At 45.2% G+C, this 17086-nt stretch overlaps 1 protein-coding gene across 1 annotated transcript; it reads left to right on the top strand.

Annotated features, from left to right (window-relative positions):
• The first annotated feature begins 675 nt into the window (after positions 1-675).
• Positions 676-15963, top strand: LOC134563375 (uncharacterized). The gene is made up of 4 exons (XM_063421259.1): positions 676-753; positions 9178-9279; positions 14018-14200; positions 14345-15963. Exons 1-4 carry the CDS (start codon positions 676-678, stop codon positions 14951-14953), a joined length of 972 nt encoding a protein of 323 aa, XP_063277329.1. The 3' UTR covers positions 14954-15963.
• Positions 15964-17086: the final 1123 nt, after the last annotated feature.

The following is a 17086-nucleotide window of genomic DNA, read 5'->3' as shown; positions in this document are numbered from 1 at the left end:
AGGGGCATATCTTTCAGGTCAGGTCGGCTGGAATAGACTTCTTCAATTGTCTGTAAACAGTTATGTTCAGGCTCATTGTCAATTAAGGTGGAAGGCAGAAACATGGCAGGGTTAACAACAGAAGTTGGTTTCAGGGTAACATCATCCTGTTCTAAAAACAGTGCTTGATATTTGAGTATTCAGTTGTCGGATAGCCAATGCCCCCCCCCCCCCCTTTTGTTCTAGTACAGCTGCCACGGCATGGGGTACATATACTACAATGTGTCGCCTAAGGGTGAGTTTTTGAGCTTCTTGGATCAGGAGGACAGTGGCTGCCACAGCCTTCAGGCATCTTGGCCAGCCTTGGGCAACACTGTCTAGCTGCTTGGAAAAGTAGGCTACAGCCCTCCTTTGATTCTCGAGGTGCTGTGCTAGTACCTCCAAAGTTATATTCAGTCTCTCATATGTAAAAAGTTCAAAAGGCTTAGTTAAGTCTGGTAGCCCCAGTGCTGGGGCTGACATTAGAGAGTGTTTCAGCTGCTTAAAAGCTGCTCTAGTGTGTTCAGTCCATATGATAATTCCTTTTTCGGCTGCTTTTAGTGTCTCATATAGGGGTTTTACCAGTAGTCTATAATTGACTATCTACAAACGACACAAACTTACTGTTCTCAAGAATGCTTGCATCTGTCTCGCAGTATGGGGCTCTGGGAGTCGACAGATGGCTTCTTTTCATTCTTTGCTGAGCTGTCGGTGTCAATAGATCTCAAGCCCCAAGTAAACTACTGCTTCTTTAGCAATCTGTACTTTGTCTTTAGCAACTTTATACTTACTCAGTCCCAAGAAGTTTAAGAAACTTACAGTAAGTCATATGCAATCATCCTTAGTTTTGGTTGCAATCAGGATGTCATCCACATATTGAAGAATAACTTCTTCTGGCTCAGGTTCCTGTCTTCTCTAGTCCTCTAATTCTTTTGCTAGCTGGTTTCCAAATATTGTGGGACTGTTCTTGTAACCTTGCGGTAAAACTGACCATGTGAGCTGAGTTTTCTTCCCTGTCTTGGGATTTTCTCACTCAAAAGCAAAGAGCTCTTGGCTGTTTTTATGCACGGGAATGCAGAAAAAGGCATCTTTCAGGTCTACAACAGTAAACCATCTTAATTCATCTGTCAGTGTGGTCAAAAGGGTGTAGGGATTAGCTACTACTGGATGTATGTCCTCAGTGATTTTGTTAATTGCTCTTAAATCTTGTACTAATCAATAACTCTTACTATCTGCTTTCTTAGCAGCTAAGATTGGGGTGTTGAATTTGGACTCGCATTGCACTAATAAACCATGTCACAGAAATTTTTCAATTACAGGTGCCAATCCCTTGCGGTTCTCTAATTTCAAATGGGTTTGTTTTTGCCTTACCAGTGTGGCTCCTGGTTTGAGTGTAATACTCACTGGTTCTGCTTGTTTGAATCTTCCTGGAATATCACTGGCCTACACTATTGGATTTACTACATTTCCAACTTCAGTAGGGATTTCATCAAATTTCTCCTGTATAAAAAGTGCAGCAACTTGGACAAATTTAGATTCAGGAATTACAACCTGTACACCCTTCCCTTTTTTGAATTTAATTTCTGCTTCTAATTTTTCTAGCAAGTCTCTTCTCAGCAATGGTTTAGGTGAGTTAGGCATATAAAGGAATTGATGGGTTATCCAGTGCTTTCCCAGCTTAAATTTTAACAGTTGAAAGAAAGGCTGTGTTTTGGTTACCCTGGTAGCCTCAACAACTTGTACAGTATTGTGACTCAGTCTTTTTTCTAAGGCATTTAACACAGAATAAGCAGCTCCAGTATCTACCAGAAATTCGACATCCTCTTTTCACAGCCTAGCTACAACTAAAGGTTCTGCTGGGGAAGAAACCTTTGGTCTCTGTCACTCAGAGCCTGAGTCACTTGAGTTTTGCACCACTGGAAGTTGGGGAACTGGTGATTTTTCTGTCAATGCTGGACAATCTTTTTTCCAGTGTCCCCACTTCTTGCAGCATGCACACTGGTCTTTCTCTGTAGGGGAGGTTTTCTTAGATGACTTTTCTTGAATTGCTTTCTTACTAGGTTGGGTTCTAACCTTTTCAGTTGAGCCTCTATCTCGAAACACTTTCCAGGCAACCTCTAGAAGTTTATGTATGTCTTGAACTCCTTCTATCTTTTGTAGCTTTCTCTTTATATCATTTGAAGCTTGACTCATGAATAAACACTAGATGTGCTTTGCCATCAGTTGATTCTGGATCTAAATCTGTATATTTGATGGCAGTTTCTCTTAACCTGTTTAAAAAATTGGTGGGTGATTCATTATAATTTTGCTTTACTTCATAAATCTTTGACCAGTTCATAGCCTTAGGGACACCATGTTTTAACCTATACACCACTAGGGTTTGATATCGTTTTAATCTTGTCAAGTGTTCTGGTGTGTTTGGATCTCATCCTGGGTTTTCAAGGGGGAATATCTGTGGGCCGGTGCCTTGGAGTGATCCATTTGTAATACTCGCCTAGACTAAGGTAAAGATTGCTTTGTTCACTATTCTTCTCTCAGTAGGGTCAAGTAATGTGTCTAACATAGAGTTTAAATCAGCCCAATCAGGGTTCTGCGAGTTAATTGCCCATTTTACTAACATTGCCACCTTATCAGGGTTCTCTTTTTATTTCTTCACCATAGCTTTCTACTGCTCTAACTCTATAAGGACTATGGTACTTTTACAAACATTGCGCTTTGATTACTGGCAGCTTGCCTCAATGGAGCTTGTAAAACTGGTTCTGTTCTTTGTGTTTTGGTACGTTTAGAAATCAGGCTAGGTTCTTTGATAGCTCTTCTCACTATTCTACTTTTCTTCTGCCTGCCCAGGGCGGAAATCTGCTCTTCTTCTTCCTCGGTGTTATAAATGCTCAGCCAATTTTCCAAATTAATAAAGTAATTTATTAATTTAAGAAAGTATAGAACAGAATTTAAACATACCAGCAATCAAAAGGACAATGTTGATAGACCCGGGATCGACATTGGGTGAACTTCTGTCACAGTCTCTGTTGCACCATGACCCCCCCTCTGTTCACAAATCTCGCCCACTTTAAAATCCCCTTATATATACATTATTTTGCCTAAGGCTGAAAAGCTGTTTCATAAAGTAATTTTAGGGGGTTTTTTTACTCAGTCCCCCTCCCCGCTGAATAGGTTCTTCGAGATGAATACTAATTTCGGGGTTTCGGTGGATGAATAGAGGTGTGTCTTCTTTCCCATGCATTGGCTGAGATTCTTGTCAACCTTTAATGACTGAACCATCAGTAGTTTTTGTTGTCAGAAAAGAGATGGCTCCTTCTTTAATGGCGGTACTTAGTGTCATTCCCTCCACCCAGCTACACCTTTGTCATTTTCTGAAAAGTAACTTTTACAAGCCTGGGCTTGCTCATTTCCAGGGCAAAACCCCTGCTTATAAGTGAAAAGCAACTTTTACAAGCCTGGGCCTGTCTGTTTCCAGAGCAAATTCCTTGCTTATAAGTTAACTGTATTTTATACTCATATTCTTAACTTAAAAACATGATTTATCCCCAGTCATCTATAACACTCGGTATCTAAAGGCGGAGCCCTGGTAGATCGGGGGCTAGAATAACGTGCGTCCACACCAATATAGTTCTAAGCACGTAATCCGATTTATTCTGTGAGATGGTGGGTTAAATACAGACAGAATAGTTTACAAGAACAGGTGCATTCTGATAGGCAGTGAGAATACAGAAATATGTAAGCTATTGCAGTTTAAGGTAGCCACCGTGTCTTCCCAGTAACTGTTCTATGCTAGTAACACTACTATCTTAACACATTCCTAGTAGCAGATAAGTTTATCTGCTACTACGTATGCTGAACGTACTGAGGCCTGCTAGACCAGGCCTGAGGCCTGGTCTGAGGCCTGATTTGAGGCCCAGGTGTGGATAGCTCTACCTTATGATATAAGCTATCCTCCTACAGGTATCCATCTCGTCTCCCCCCCCCCCGGAGCCGTCTGACTCTGTTGTTTCTGTTGTAGCATATGACTTGTTCTGCCTAGTCCCCATCACAGGAAAAGCCACGCAGGACTTAAAGCGCCACTGGTCCTGGGCTGTATGCCTTCGGACCTCGATGATGACATCTGAGGCAGTTCCTTGGTGTGAAAAATATGGGATGTTAATTCATGTTCTTATGGGTTATGACATATTAAAACTATGAAAATCACTGTATATATGTTATATGAGAATATGAGTTTCAGTCTGCCTTGAAAATTGTTAAAACAAAAAGCAGGCACCACCCTGGAATTTAACATTCAGAAAGGAGACAAAGGACATCTCCTCAGCATCAGGAGAAGACCCATTAAGATAAGCTATCAGTCTTCTCCTCCCTGGATGGCAGAGTCATCAGATCATTATCTTCAGCCAACACCCTCATTCAGAACACCACCATTAGAGGACTATCATCACCCACATCTCCGGAGATGAACTTATACCATTCATAAACCTGGGCGTCAATACACTCACGAGTAACCAGAAATTGACACCTCACCGGAGAGAAGGAACTCTTTTCAGCTAAGCCGGAGACAACTATGAATTTGAATAACTAGCTTGGAAACAAAAGGACTATGAGGAAATTTTTGCCAGAGGCGGAATAAAGTGTATAAAAACTAAGCCGCGAACAAGGCCAATTCGTGAACTCAGGGGGGATGGCAGTCAGCCAGGTACTACATCCCTGTTCACCCTTGACATTTTCCAGGGTAAAAATAGTCGAGTATCTCCGCTGTGGGTGGTTTTGCCGAAATTCTGTAATTTGATCTGTTTGTTAATAAACCAGAATTATAATTTTAATTGGAATATTGTATTGGCATTTATAACACTGGCATTTGGGGTTGTTATGGAAACTTAAAGGCCTGGGAGCAGAGCAACTCCTCACATGGGAGGTTCCCTCTCCACCTTCTTTATAGAAGGCTTTGCCTCCTGGTTCCTCCTCTAGGGGTGGTGCCATGGGCTGCGCACACTGGCTGTCTCTTCCTCCTTTCTCTTCCTCTTTCACTAGCTGGGGGCCCACCATAGGCCCACCTCCCTCGCTCCCTCCTTTCTTGGATGGTGGTGGGAGCGATCTGCCTGGGGATAGGAGGGGGGGACGCCCAACTGGGCCCGGCTGCTTCAACCAGGGGCTGTGGCAGGAGCGGGGGCCCCATTCACATCAGGAGTGGGGCCGGTGGCTGCCAAAGCCTTTGCTCTCCTGCCTGTTGTTGTTATGAACAAGTTTCCCGGTTGGGAGGGGCTGGGCTGCCCCTGTCCTGGCCCCGTGGCAGGACGGTCGCCCCATCCCCCCCCGGGGGAAAGCGCAGAGAATGCATTGGCATGTTAAAAGAGCTCTGGGAGTGCAGCCCCCCTCCTCCCAGTTTGTGCCATCGCCCAGCCTTTTGGAGGAATGGGGGTTTTTCCTGTTTAACCCCCACACCCCAGCCAGTTTGAGTAGGGAGGGAAGCTGCCCTGAAGAAAAGTTGCCTGGCAACACTTTCCTACCTCATTAAAAAGTGAAAAGGAGCATCTCCAGCCTTAATTGCCCGGTTATTGTTCTTTGTAACTACCTCCTTCAGCGGGAGTGCCTCTGCTGCGACCAGGACAAATGCATATGCATTTGTATATGCAAATAAAACTGCCCAGTGGATCCTGGGAGGGTTTTTTAGGGAAACTGCACCCCAAGACAAGAAGCTAGATGCGTCAGAGGAGAATTAGATAGTGCCCTAGCCGAGCAAGGAGTAGATGCACCCCCTAGCTTAGTTTGAAGATTCACCATGACCTATGAGGAGTCTGAATGGAATGGGAACCAGCCAGCTTAAGTGACACAGACAGACAACGGGAAACTCTCAGAGGTTTTCCCTGAGGGTAAAGAGCTGACTCTGCACTCCAGTAGCAGACCCCCCCTACTGCTCTGCCTTCTGATGGTTAACCAGAGAGAACTCCTAGCTGTTCCTGTGGGAACAAGAACTTGGCATCTACTGTTTGCAGTAGAATGATGAACTGGGACAGCACCTGCTCCTTCGGATGGCTGCAGCAGCGTGGAAAACTCCGATCGGACTCTGCAATCCTGCTGATGACTTTAATAATGAGCTGATCACTTTAATAAAGAGCTGAATATTAATAAAGGCATATGCCCTGTTCTTTTCATTGTGATGTCAGGGGTCACCGTGCCAGTGGGGGCAGGACCGAGGGTGACAGAGCCGGTACCATCATCAGTTGGGGTGGGACCTGGGGTGGAGGTGTTTTCCCCCTTCCCGGGAGTCACACCAGCGGGACCGGGGGTGGCGCCGGCGGGGCCGGGAGTGCAGGGGCCTTGCCCGGACCTGGGCTAGGGCCTGCCCTCAGATCAGGCCTCTGAGGTCGAATTCTGCCTCTTCTTTGGTTTTACATTCCTTATTCTATATCAACTCATCATTTTTTTTACTTTTTCAGTTTTTTCTTTAAGAGCGAAATATGCTCCTTTTTCTCTGGCTCTTGGCGGCAAGCTACCACTATAAAGAGCCCGGCATATTCTAATTCATCTAAATACTGGTCTTCACCTATGAGGGAAATTAAACTCGATATCAGCTTTTTATCAAGACTCCTGAATTTTGGCTACTTCTGGTTGTTATCCAGTTCATAATGTTATAAATACGTAGCAAATCCAATTAATAAAAATGAATTTTATTAATAATTTACAAAAATAAAATTTGGAAACAAAATTTGCAAAATGAAAAAACCACAAACAACGTCAGTGTCGAGCCTGGGATCGGCACTGGGTGAACCTAGCTCTGGCCTCTATCGCACTGTAGCTCCCCTGTTCACAATTTCAGTCCCAGCAGGGTTAGTTCATATACAGTTTTTTGGCTGGACAGGGCATTTCTTCATACTTCTTTGTCCTTTTCCCACTCTTTCTCCATATTCATGAAATTCTGTCCTCACTGCCGGGCAGTTGATTGGATTTCCGAGAAGAGATGAATACTTGATTGGATTTCGAGGAATCTTGTATTGGGATGCACACCCCTGATGATGAAATCTAGATCCATATTGAGTGATAATTGTCGGTCGTTGACGAGTCCATCTCCAGAGTGGGCTTATCTCTTCCTGTAGCCACCCTCCTTTCTGTTGTAAATCATGGTCCTTGCCCAAGTTTCCAGCAAGGATGCTTTGATATTCTTAATCCTTTTTACTTTATTTCCAAGCCTGGGTGGCTGCTACCGTATGCCTCCTAAAACATGGCCGAACTTATACCATTGATACATCATATTACATGAACATGGATGCTTATACATTTATATTGCATGAACACGAATTACATAATATATTACAATAAGTTGGCTAAATTTTTTCTGAGAGTCTACTAAGTTTAGATTTACAGAATAAGGAATACCCCCATTAGGTCAGTCTCCTTTTCTCAAAACTAATGCTAGAAGACTATCTCTTGGGATGTTATTATTACAACAATCACAAGAAAATGCATACCCCATACTTCAGCAGCAAGGACGGAAAAGGTAATTAGGGAGAGAGAGAATGAGCAAGAACCCTCCTCTCTACACTCCTGCTGGCTTCCACGCTAAGAGCACTGCACTCCAAACCCTGGGCAGGGACTCACTCCCTGCGCCACTGCTGGCCTCACACCAACAGCATTGCAATTTAACTGTCTTTAAGAGAGCATTTTCTCACTACCAGCAGGGAGACAGAGAGCACTCTGCCTGACCCTCGAGCTCTTTCACTAACACCTAACTCAGGTGCTAAACAGCATACCTTTTTATTCAATTACTCATGTGCTTCTGTCAGGTCTACAGGACTTTGTATTCTTAGGCTCTGATACTTGTTGGGCCACAGCTGGGGCCGCCCTCCTCTCGGATTGCTGGCAGGAGCTGGGTGTTCCTCTGGTCTAGGGGGGTTTTCTAGATGCCTCACAGTCCCAGTGGAGTCGCCAGAAACTGATGCTTTGGAAGGCTGACCTGAAACAGAGACTGGACAGAGCTAGAAAATAAAGTAGGTATTGATTGAAAGGCCTCCAGGATCCACCTTGGGCAGGACAGGAACCTGAACAAAGGCTGTGCCCTGGGTGGACCAAGAATGGCCACAAAAAATGGATGACCGGTCATGATATATTACATTTTTATAGGTTTCGGTCCATTTGCATATTGGGGTTTGATTGTCCAATTACAGCTTCAGGTTGTCAGGTTCCATCCTTCTTGTTCCTCCTCTCAGTCCATCGTTGTTTATGTTGTTGGGCTGAAAGTCATCCTTGGTCCCCAGTAGGAAAAGGATTTGTTTTGTCTATCTACTTTGTGAAGAGAGCTTACTGGCACCTAATATGAGGCTCGGAACTACATCTCTAGGCAGCACAGAATCTGAAAATACAAAAGCTAAAAACAAAGGCATCACCATGGACTGATCCATGGACTGATGCCTTGAGGCTGAAACAGAGGCTAGACAGAGTGAAAGGAACAAAATGAGTGTTTATTCAAGCCCATGCCCTTGCGTCTCCAGACCCACAGAAGTGGCCCAGCCCAAATATTTCCAAGATGGAGACAAAAAAAGGGGCTTGTCCCCAGATCTTACCCCTTTTACAAGTTTCCATTCATTTGCATATAGCAATGCACTGTCCAATCAATAACCCCGAATCACCGAACACCCTCCTCTCGACTTGCCCTTCTCTTCCAGGTTGTTTATGCTCGGGCCTGGAGCTTGGAGACAATGTCCTTGAACAAGACTGCCCTACCCCCGTCACCCCGTGAAGATCTTAGCACCACTCAGTGCTATCAGACAAAACAGAAAAAGCCAGCCCTAAGGCATCAATCCAGGCTGCACTGCAAAAAAGCAAAGCTTCCGAAGATCTACAGTACATTGATGACATCATTGTGGGGGGAACACAGCAAAGGAAGCTTCCGAGAAGGGAGAGAAACTTATCCAGATTCTGCTGAAAGCTGTTTTTGCCATTAGGCAAAATATGGTTAAGGGACTGGCTGAAGAAATTCAGTTTCTGGGAGTCAAGTGGCAAGATGGATCCCCACAGAAGTAATCAACAAAATCACTGCCATGTCCCCCCCTACCAACAAGAAGGAAGCGCAAGCTTTCCTAGGTACCATAGGCTTTTGGAGAATGCACATTCCTGAGTATAGCCAGATTGTGAGCCCTCTCTTATCTGGTTACACGCAAGAACGATTTCCACTGGGGCCCTGTACAGCAACAAGCCTTCGCCCAGATCAAGCAGGAGATCGCTCATGCAGTAGCCCTTGGCCCTGTCAGAATAGGACCAGAGGTAAAGAATGTGCTCTACTGTGCAGCTGGGAGCAATGATCTGTCCTGGAGCCTTTGGCAGAAGGTGCCTGGTGAGACTCGGGGTCGACCACTGGGATTCTGGAGCCGAATTTACAAAGGATCTGAAGCCAACTACACTCCAACAGAGAAGGAAATCTTGGCTGCCTGTGAAGGAGTTCAAGCGGCTTCAGAAGTAATTGGCACTGAAACACAGCTGCTTCTGGCACCCCAACTAATAGTGTTGGGGTGGATGTTCAAGGGAAAAGTTCCTTCCATGCATCGTGCCACTGACACCACATGGATTGCTCTCATCACTCAGCGTGTCCAAATTGGAAACCCAAATCCCCCTGGGATTCTGGAAATGATAACAAACTGGCCTGAAGGTCAGACTTTTGGATTATCTTCTGAAGAAGAAGATTAGCAAGTGACACGTAGTCTTGGGTTGAAAAATGTAACCAAAAATGTGTATTCTATGTTTATCTGTTGAAACCAGTTGGGAGATACTGTCTTTATCTCTTGTAACTCTAGGGGGGGAGAGGGCAGATGCCTTCTGTTAATGGGACAACTGATAACACCAGATAAGGCAGTGCCTTCTTATCTCTTCCTCCACCCATCCTCCTCCAAGGGACATCACCTGTGAATGGACCATTTAAGGCCCCTCACATGACTGATAACATTACTTCATTCCATTGTGAGATGCTCCACTCAGTGGGAGGAGTCAAAGCCTTTTGAACCAGCATTAAACCAGGAATCCGAAACACCAATTTAGCTGTTTTTTTCCACTGCATTCTTGGAGGAAGACCGGACCCATCTCGCCAGCACTGGAACCTTTTTTTTTTCTACAGGATCATCTCTACTTCAGAGAACAACATCTGTTTTCGGACTGTTTCCAACACCCTGACAACAGGGTGTCAGGTCATATCTCTGACTCTGTCAGGGTTTTCTAGGACTTTGTTTGCTTGCTTGTTTTTTTGGTTTTTTTTTTTTTGTACTACTGCATTTGTGGGTTTTTTTAATATTCCTAGTAAACAACTGTTTTCCTATTCCCATATTTTTGCCTGAAAGCTCCTAATTGCAAAACTGTAATAATTTGGAGGGAGGGGTTTTTTTTACATTCTCCATTCCAAGGGAAACTCCAGTTTTCCCTGACAGATACCTGTCTTTCCAAACCAATACACACAAGCTGAGGAAGCCCCACCATATCATGAGCTACTGGAGACTTAAAGACAATATGCCCTCTTCACTGATGGTTCTTGATGAATTGTAGGCACTAACCGGAAATGGAAAGCTGCAGTATGGAGCCCCATACGATGAGTTGCACAAGCTACTGAGGAACAAAGTGGATTGAGTCATGTTCCAGAGATTAAAGCTGTCCAGCTGGTTTTGGGTATTGCCGAATGAGAGAAGTGGCCGAGGCTCTATCTCTACACCGACTCGTGGATGGTAGCTAATGCTCTGTGGGGATGGCTGAATTGCTGGAAAAAGACCAACTGATTAATCCCACCTCAGGCAAAGGCAGACCCATCCATGGGATTGTTTTTGCTCAAGGACCTGGTTATATTTGGTGGGTAATGCAGAAAGATGGGGAAACCCATTGTGTACCACAAAGAGACCTAATTTTGAGTGAAAACTGTGTGTAAGGTTTCATTCTGGATATATATATGTATATCTGTAAGAGTGTATTGATTCAGGTATGATGTAGATGGTAACAGAATAAGGGGTGGATTATGTCCTAGGTTACAATGTAAGATGTGCCCAAAGTATGTATTCTATCACCATCTTCATGAGCTGCTGAAACTAGGTGGGGCAGTGTTTCCCTTGCCCCCTCCCTCCGGACTATCTTTTGTTAATGGGCCATCAATGCCTTGCCGCATGTCTCATAGGTAACTCCCTCCAGGAGCTATCTCTCTTTAATGGGCAAAGACCTAGTGCATGCCTTATAGAATGATATCAGCCCATTTTGAGGTGCTCCGCCCAGGGGGAGGAGCCAAGCATTCCCATCTGGATGTAATCTGGGATTTGGGACAGCACAGGAGCCCTTACCCACTGGATTCCCAGAGGACAAGAGCTACCAGACCTTTCTACAGGATCACTGCTTCAACAAGACTGCTTCATCTGGACTGCTACCACCACCCTAACTAACAGGGTGTCAGGTTCTATTCTGACTCTGTCAGTGGTCTTTTGTACTATTGCTTTTATTTTATTTTACTTTTTTTTTCTCTCTCCTTTTAAATTGTATTTTTGACTTGGAGTATTTCACTGGTTTTGCTTTCAAACCAGCACAAGGAGTTAGCAGAAACATCCTTTAAACCAAAGAGTGATTGTGCATTCAGGATGCTCTTTACCATAAAGGTCTGCAGTAGTCTACATTCCTCCCTAATGTAGTTGATTTTTGGCACTTTGTCGCGGTGTGCGTTTCCCAGGACGCGCACGGCAGCATTCTCTTAATTAACAAATCCATGATACTGACAACTACAACACAAACACAAAAACTTGTTGGGTTAAGGCAGGTTGCAGCAAACTTCTTCTTTTGACAAATCTGATTGATGGCTGTTCTCACTGTCAGCTGGTTAGAAAGGTTCCCAGCAGTCTCAAGTTTTTAGATGACAACATCAGAGCGCAAGGTGGCAGGTGCAGGTGTGGCAGCATGACTTTCCTTCTATAATACACAACTTGATAAATTATTTCAAAATTATCTGGAACACAGAGAACACTCGAGTTTAAAAGCAACACAGGAAAAACAAATTGGGATAGGGAAATTAAATAATTTTATCAAGCTTATGAAATAAGGCATCTAATTTAAATTACTTCCTTTTGGTCTGGAAAACAAATACTAATTCTATGAAGTGGAAATAAATTGCTTTGAATTTCTACCTTAGACTTCATAGTTAAATTCACTACAAAAGAAATTAATTGTCATTAAATGATTAGTTAACTAAGTATCACTTGTTTTGAATCTGTTTTTCATCACCAAACTGTGGACATTTACCTTCTGCTGGGCCCTTGCAAAAAGGTAATGAACAGGGTTTAGTGAGTAGACCAATGAACTTATATTTTTAAATTCACACTAGTAAAGATATCATTGTAATAATAACAAATATGTATTAAATGTATATATATATAAAATAAACATAATATAATATAGTGAGGATAATAAAATACAACAAATATAAACATAATAAATATAAATATGACAATAGTGAGAAATCAAAAGGAACACTGGGTAAGGTATGACTAAGGAAATGGATAGGAGCTTGTGCAGTTACCACAAATGAAATGATTGCAGCATATGCTAAAGTCTGTTCTTTCAATGACTAAATCTAAGAAATAATATAGCAAAGACAAGCAAATTAATTTGATGCTTTAAACAGTTAAATTGAAGCTTGCATCAATTCAAATGCTAGGGGTTTTTCCTGTTAATTTTCTTTGGTTAGGGCAATAGAATCTTACAGATTGGAGAGGCTTCCTCAAGGGCTTTGAGGGATCGAAACCGCTTGTGATGTCCCTCCAAAAGTTAAATGCTAAGGACTGAACACAAACCAATCAGGGAAAATCCTTTCAAAAAGAGAAGCAAAAACATTCGGATTAATGAGGGAATGATTAGAAGCAGAAAGGGAACTAGGAATTGGGTAACTGTCACAGTTGGTTTTGGGTATCGGTAAAAGGTGCGACCTGAGCGCAGCCATCTCGGGGGGGGGGGGGGGCAAGACAACAACATCCGAGTCTGGGTTTCCAGCTCTTCCTCCTCCATCGGAGGAGCAGCGTCCCTCCTTAGAGGAGGGGGCCTGTAGGGCTGGAAGAAGGAGTTGGATTGGCCGTTCGGGATCCCTTCAAAGGGGCTGACCCCTCCTCTTCCAACCCGGGAGGGCCCTCCTGAAGGAGAGATCCCGTTGGGGCTACCTCTCCTTCCGAACCCTCAGGGCGACGGAAGGAAGGGCCTCTGAAAGAAGGCGTGGAACCGGGGACAGGCTTGGGGACCGGAAAAGAAGGAGAGGCCCGGGACAAAGGACTCCAGGCAGCGTGCGCATCGCCATCTTGGAAGGAAAAGCCTGCACCCTCCAAGTTAACGGCGGCTGGCAAAGAGGATAGGCAGGGGCTTGGGGAAGTCTGAGGGGCTGAGGGTGAGGGGAGCTTCACAGAAGCCAACGGGAAATTCATGGGAGAGGGACCCGACGCTCGAATTTCGATGAGATGCGTGATGTTGAAGTGTCTCCTTTACTTATAACACAAACTTTAACTTATCTTTCCAAATCCAATCCCAAAACTCAATCTAAAAGAAATTCTCAATTGGGGTCCCTGGGAAAACCCCAAAAATCAAAATTATCATCTTCTTTAAATCCTTTTTTCTTAAATTCTCTCCCACAAGTAGCTAAAATTAATTTAAATCTAACATAAATGTCTCGCTGTCTGCTTAACAGTCTCTGTCCCATCTTCTTGTCCCTTCCACTCTCCCTCCTCTCCCCAGAGACGCGACCCTCGACTTACACTCGGTTACAGGGGGTGAGAGTGGAAGGAATCGGTGAGCCTGCTTGTCTCCCCTCCAAAATCTCTCCTGAGTAGCCTACTGCAGTTCCCCCATTGGGGCCGGACAGGGGCATGAGGACCCAAATGTCGACTCAAAATGCCACTGGATCTGCCTCGAACTCAAGTAAGGTCTGAACAGCAAGCTACCCAACCACCCTTTTTTCTTTTGGAAGGGGCTCCCTATCGGCCTGGCTACAATTCCCACTGACTGACAGAGAAAAGAAAACCTGCTTAATAGTTGGGGGGGGACCCCGAAGCCTTACCCATCACAGGTGCTCAGCCCTCAAAAGCACCTCGGCTTCCTTGCAGGTCTAGCTGGCGCTGGTCCTCCCGGGCGGGCTACCTCGGCGCTGGATCCAGTGCTCCTCGGCTTCACCACGGCTCCCGCAGCTAGTCAGGTAGCAGGTCTCGATGAAATAATAACTCGCTGAGGACTCCTTTCTTTTCTCGGCTCGCCGCGTCCGTGATCAGCCGCGATGTGCCTGCCCCTTCTCTCCGCTTTGCGAGGGCCTTTCCGGCAAGCTTTCTCTTTTCGGTCCCAGGTAGACATCCCCTCTGGGAGCGGGCACGAAAGAGTCCCGGAACCGCTCCTGCTTCGGTTCCTCTCTGGAGTTGGGAAGTCCCGTGTCACCAATGTTCTTCACTCCCTTCCTCTTCGCGGGCTGAGAAGAGGGGCAGGGAGCCCCACGAATGAGCACCACCATATTGCGGTGTGTTTGTTCTGCGGGGCTCTTTTCGCCGCTGCTGCCGGGCGGGGTGTGCTCTGCTTGGCTTCTCTAGGCGCCGGGACCGCGCTGCCCGCCCCGTGCCACAGTGGGCTGGGCCCCCAAGGGGCTGGGACCCAGGCCCACGCCGTGCCAGCTGGCGGTGGTGGCTTGTGGGGTTTCTGCGCGGTGGGGGAGGGGCCGCCCCGGGCCGCAACAGCTCGGGACAGCCGCTGTGCCAGAGACGGCACTGAAGCGGTATTCCGCGGGGTTCTGTGCTGTGCTGGTGGTGCCGTGGTCCATCTTTGTCTCAGGGTTGTTGGTGCTCTTGCCCCACGTTGGTGCGTCAGTATGCCGCGGTGTGCGTTTCCCAGGACACGCACGGCAGCATTGGGATGCCACACATTCCCCCCGGGGAGACTCTTCCTCCCCGCTCAGGGACTCTGATGGTCTCAGCAGTTGCTTTTGGAGCGCAGAGATGAAGCAGAGGCGAGACGGGTCTTGGGGTAAACTGAGGAGATTTATTAAAGGTACAACTGAAGAATAAATCCTAAAAGCTGAACCCCAAGAACCGGGAACATGCTTCCCGCCATGGGTTTTATAGACAGGGCAATACAAAGCAAACAACCAATGAGAGTGCACTCAGGGAGGAGTCTAAGGCAGGAATACAGAACTAAATCCAATGGGAATAGCAAAAGCAGTGTAATGATACAAAATAGCAAATGAGATATCAAGGGAGGAAAGATTGGCAAGGAAAGTTCTAGAAACAGAGGCAGGGATACAGAGAACTGACACATAACGGTATGCATAATTTAAATCATAACACACAATTTAAATAGAAAGCTAGACTGAAAAGTCAAAGCAGAAAACCCACACCACAACACCACTTGACTTCAATGTGGCCATACTTGATCAATTCTGATAACTTTCATAGATATCATCCTAAATACAGGCTGTTCACACCAAAGAGGCAGTTTAGATAAACTTAACCACTTCTGACCCAACAGAGCTCTGATCCTTGCTGCCACAACAGATGGGCTCTCAGAGGTTCATCAGTGTAGCTGCTGTGAAAGCAGACATATCCATTTAGATCTTGCTCATCTCCCTTTCTCACTTTCCAGTCACTCAAACTGACCATGGAAGCTACCAGCTCCTCTATACAACAAATGAGAAGTCCTCAGGCTTTTTTTTTTCTCAAGAAGAAACTGTCATTATCTCTGCCCTTGGGGAAACTGAGGCCCTGAGGTGCATGACTAATGTACCCAGAAGACCAAAGTGCTGCTGGAATCCAGTCTGTTTCTCCAGAGCCCTGGCACAGAAAGGACATTAGGGAGCTATGGGTACACAAGCACAGCATATACAGCTTCCTGGATTTAAATCCCTGAGAAACACAGGAGGGTGCAATTAGGAACAGAACCAGAGCTTACTGAAGTCAGTGGAAATCTTTCAAATTATTTCAACAGGTATCTGGAACCAGCCCCTGATGAATCCTCTGGGGCTGCCTGTTGCCTGCTCTGTGTGGCTCATTAACAACAAAACTCACGGTGAGCATGCAATTCCTCAACTGGCAGGTTTGCAGGTATCTGTGCTTATCCTTCCATTGCAAGCAGCAGCTAACAGGGAGAGGATGGGGAAAAGAATGTAAAAGAGGAAAGATGAGCAAGTCACAAGAGGAAGCAGCTTACAGGGGTGGCAGGACCCCTTGTTCACTTTTGCCTGTTTCCCAGGAGCTTGGCAGAAAGCCGACAGCTTTGTGGCAGTCAGTAGAGCAAACACCATTTCTCAGCTTATATTCTATTGCAAAAGTAGCTTGATACTGTGATTGATCAATGCTCCTGGAGAGTCAATACTCAGATCACATGCAGTAAATCCCACGAGCAACACCAAAACTGCAGTAACTATGTCTCAGCACACTGCCAAATTCTCCTTCCCCTCCCACACCAGAAAGCCACTAAGCTGATGGAGCTGATGTGAGTGACATCAGCACACCAGAAGCCAGAGCTTGGTTCATTTCAGTCTCAGAGACATCATTGCTGGACATATAACTCCAAGGGAATGGTCTAGAAAAAGCTGCACATTCTTTAAAAGAGAATTGAACTCAGACTGGAATTTTGGAGAGCTGCAGTAATGCAGTACAACACCCCAGGTGATATGCCACTCAAACAATGCCCTGCATCAGGGCAAGCTAGACTATTTCATTAGTCTAGTTGAAAAACAACAACAAAAAAATTTAAAAAACCCCCACCAGATTATACAACAGCAGGCAGCCCTGCCACTCAATACCAAGTAATAAAAACCAATTGTATGATCAATAGGCTTTTCTGTCCAGAGGGCTTTGAAGATTCTGCTGTCATACTCTGCTATAATTAGCACTTGATGAACTTAAAATGTTTGATGACCGTGAAATTGCATTCCTATAGAGACAATGCACATCTGGAATAACAGTATTCAGTTCAGGGTTCTATGGAGTCACACACCATTAAACACAGAATTTTAAACAGAGTTTTCACTGTAAAAATGGGGCAGCCTCTTTGATGTGCTGACATCAGCTCTGGTCCACTTGCTCCTCAAATCACTGGT

Source organism: Prinia subflava, chromosome W (genome assembly GCF_021018805.1).
Source record: "Prinia subflava isolate CZ2003 ecotype Zambia chromosome W, Cam_Psub_1.2, whole genome shotgun sequence".
NCBI classification, from domain to species: Eukaryota; Metazoa; Chordata; class Aves; order Passeriformes; family Cisticolidae; genus Prinia; species Prinia subflava.
The sequence above is the reverse complement of the archived record's forward strand: the minus strand, read 5'-3'. Positions and strand labels throughout refer to the sequence as shown.

Bases quoted from the DNA above. Each gene is read 5' to 3' on its own strand.
- LOC134563375 (XM_063421259.1), top strand. From the start codon at position 676: ATGGGGCTCTGGGAGTCGACAGATGGCTTCTTTTCATTCTTTGCTGAG. The intron at 9,280-14,017 runs GTAAAGAATGTG...ACTGACTGACAG, and splicing joins CTGTCAGAATAGGACCAGAG to AGAAAAGAAAACCTGCTTAA. The intron at 14,201-14,344 runs GTAGCAGGTCTC...TTTCGGTCCCAG, and splicing joins CGGCTCCCGCAGCTAGTCAG to GTAGACATCCCCTCTGGGAG.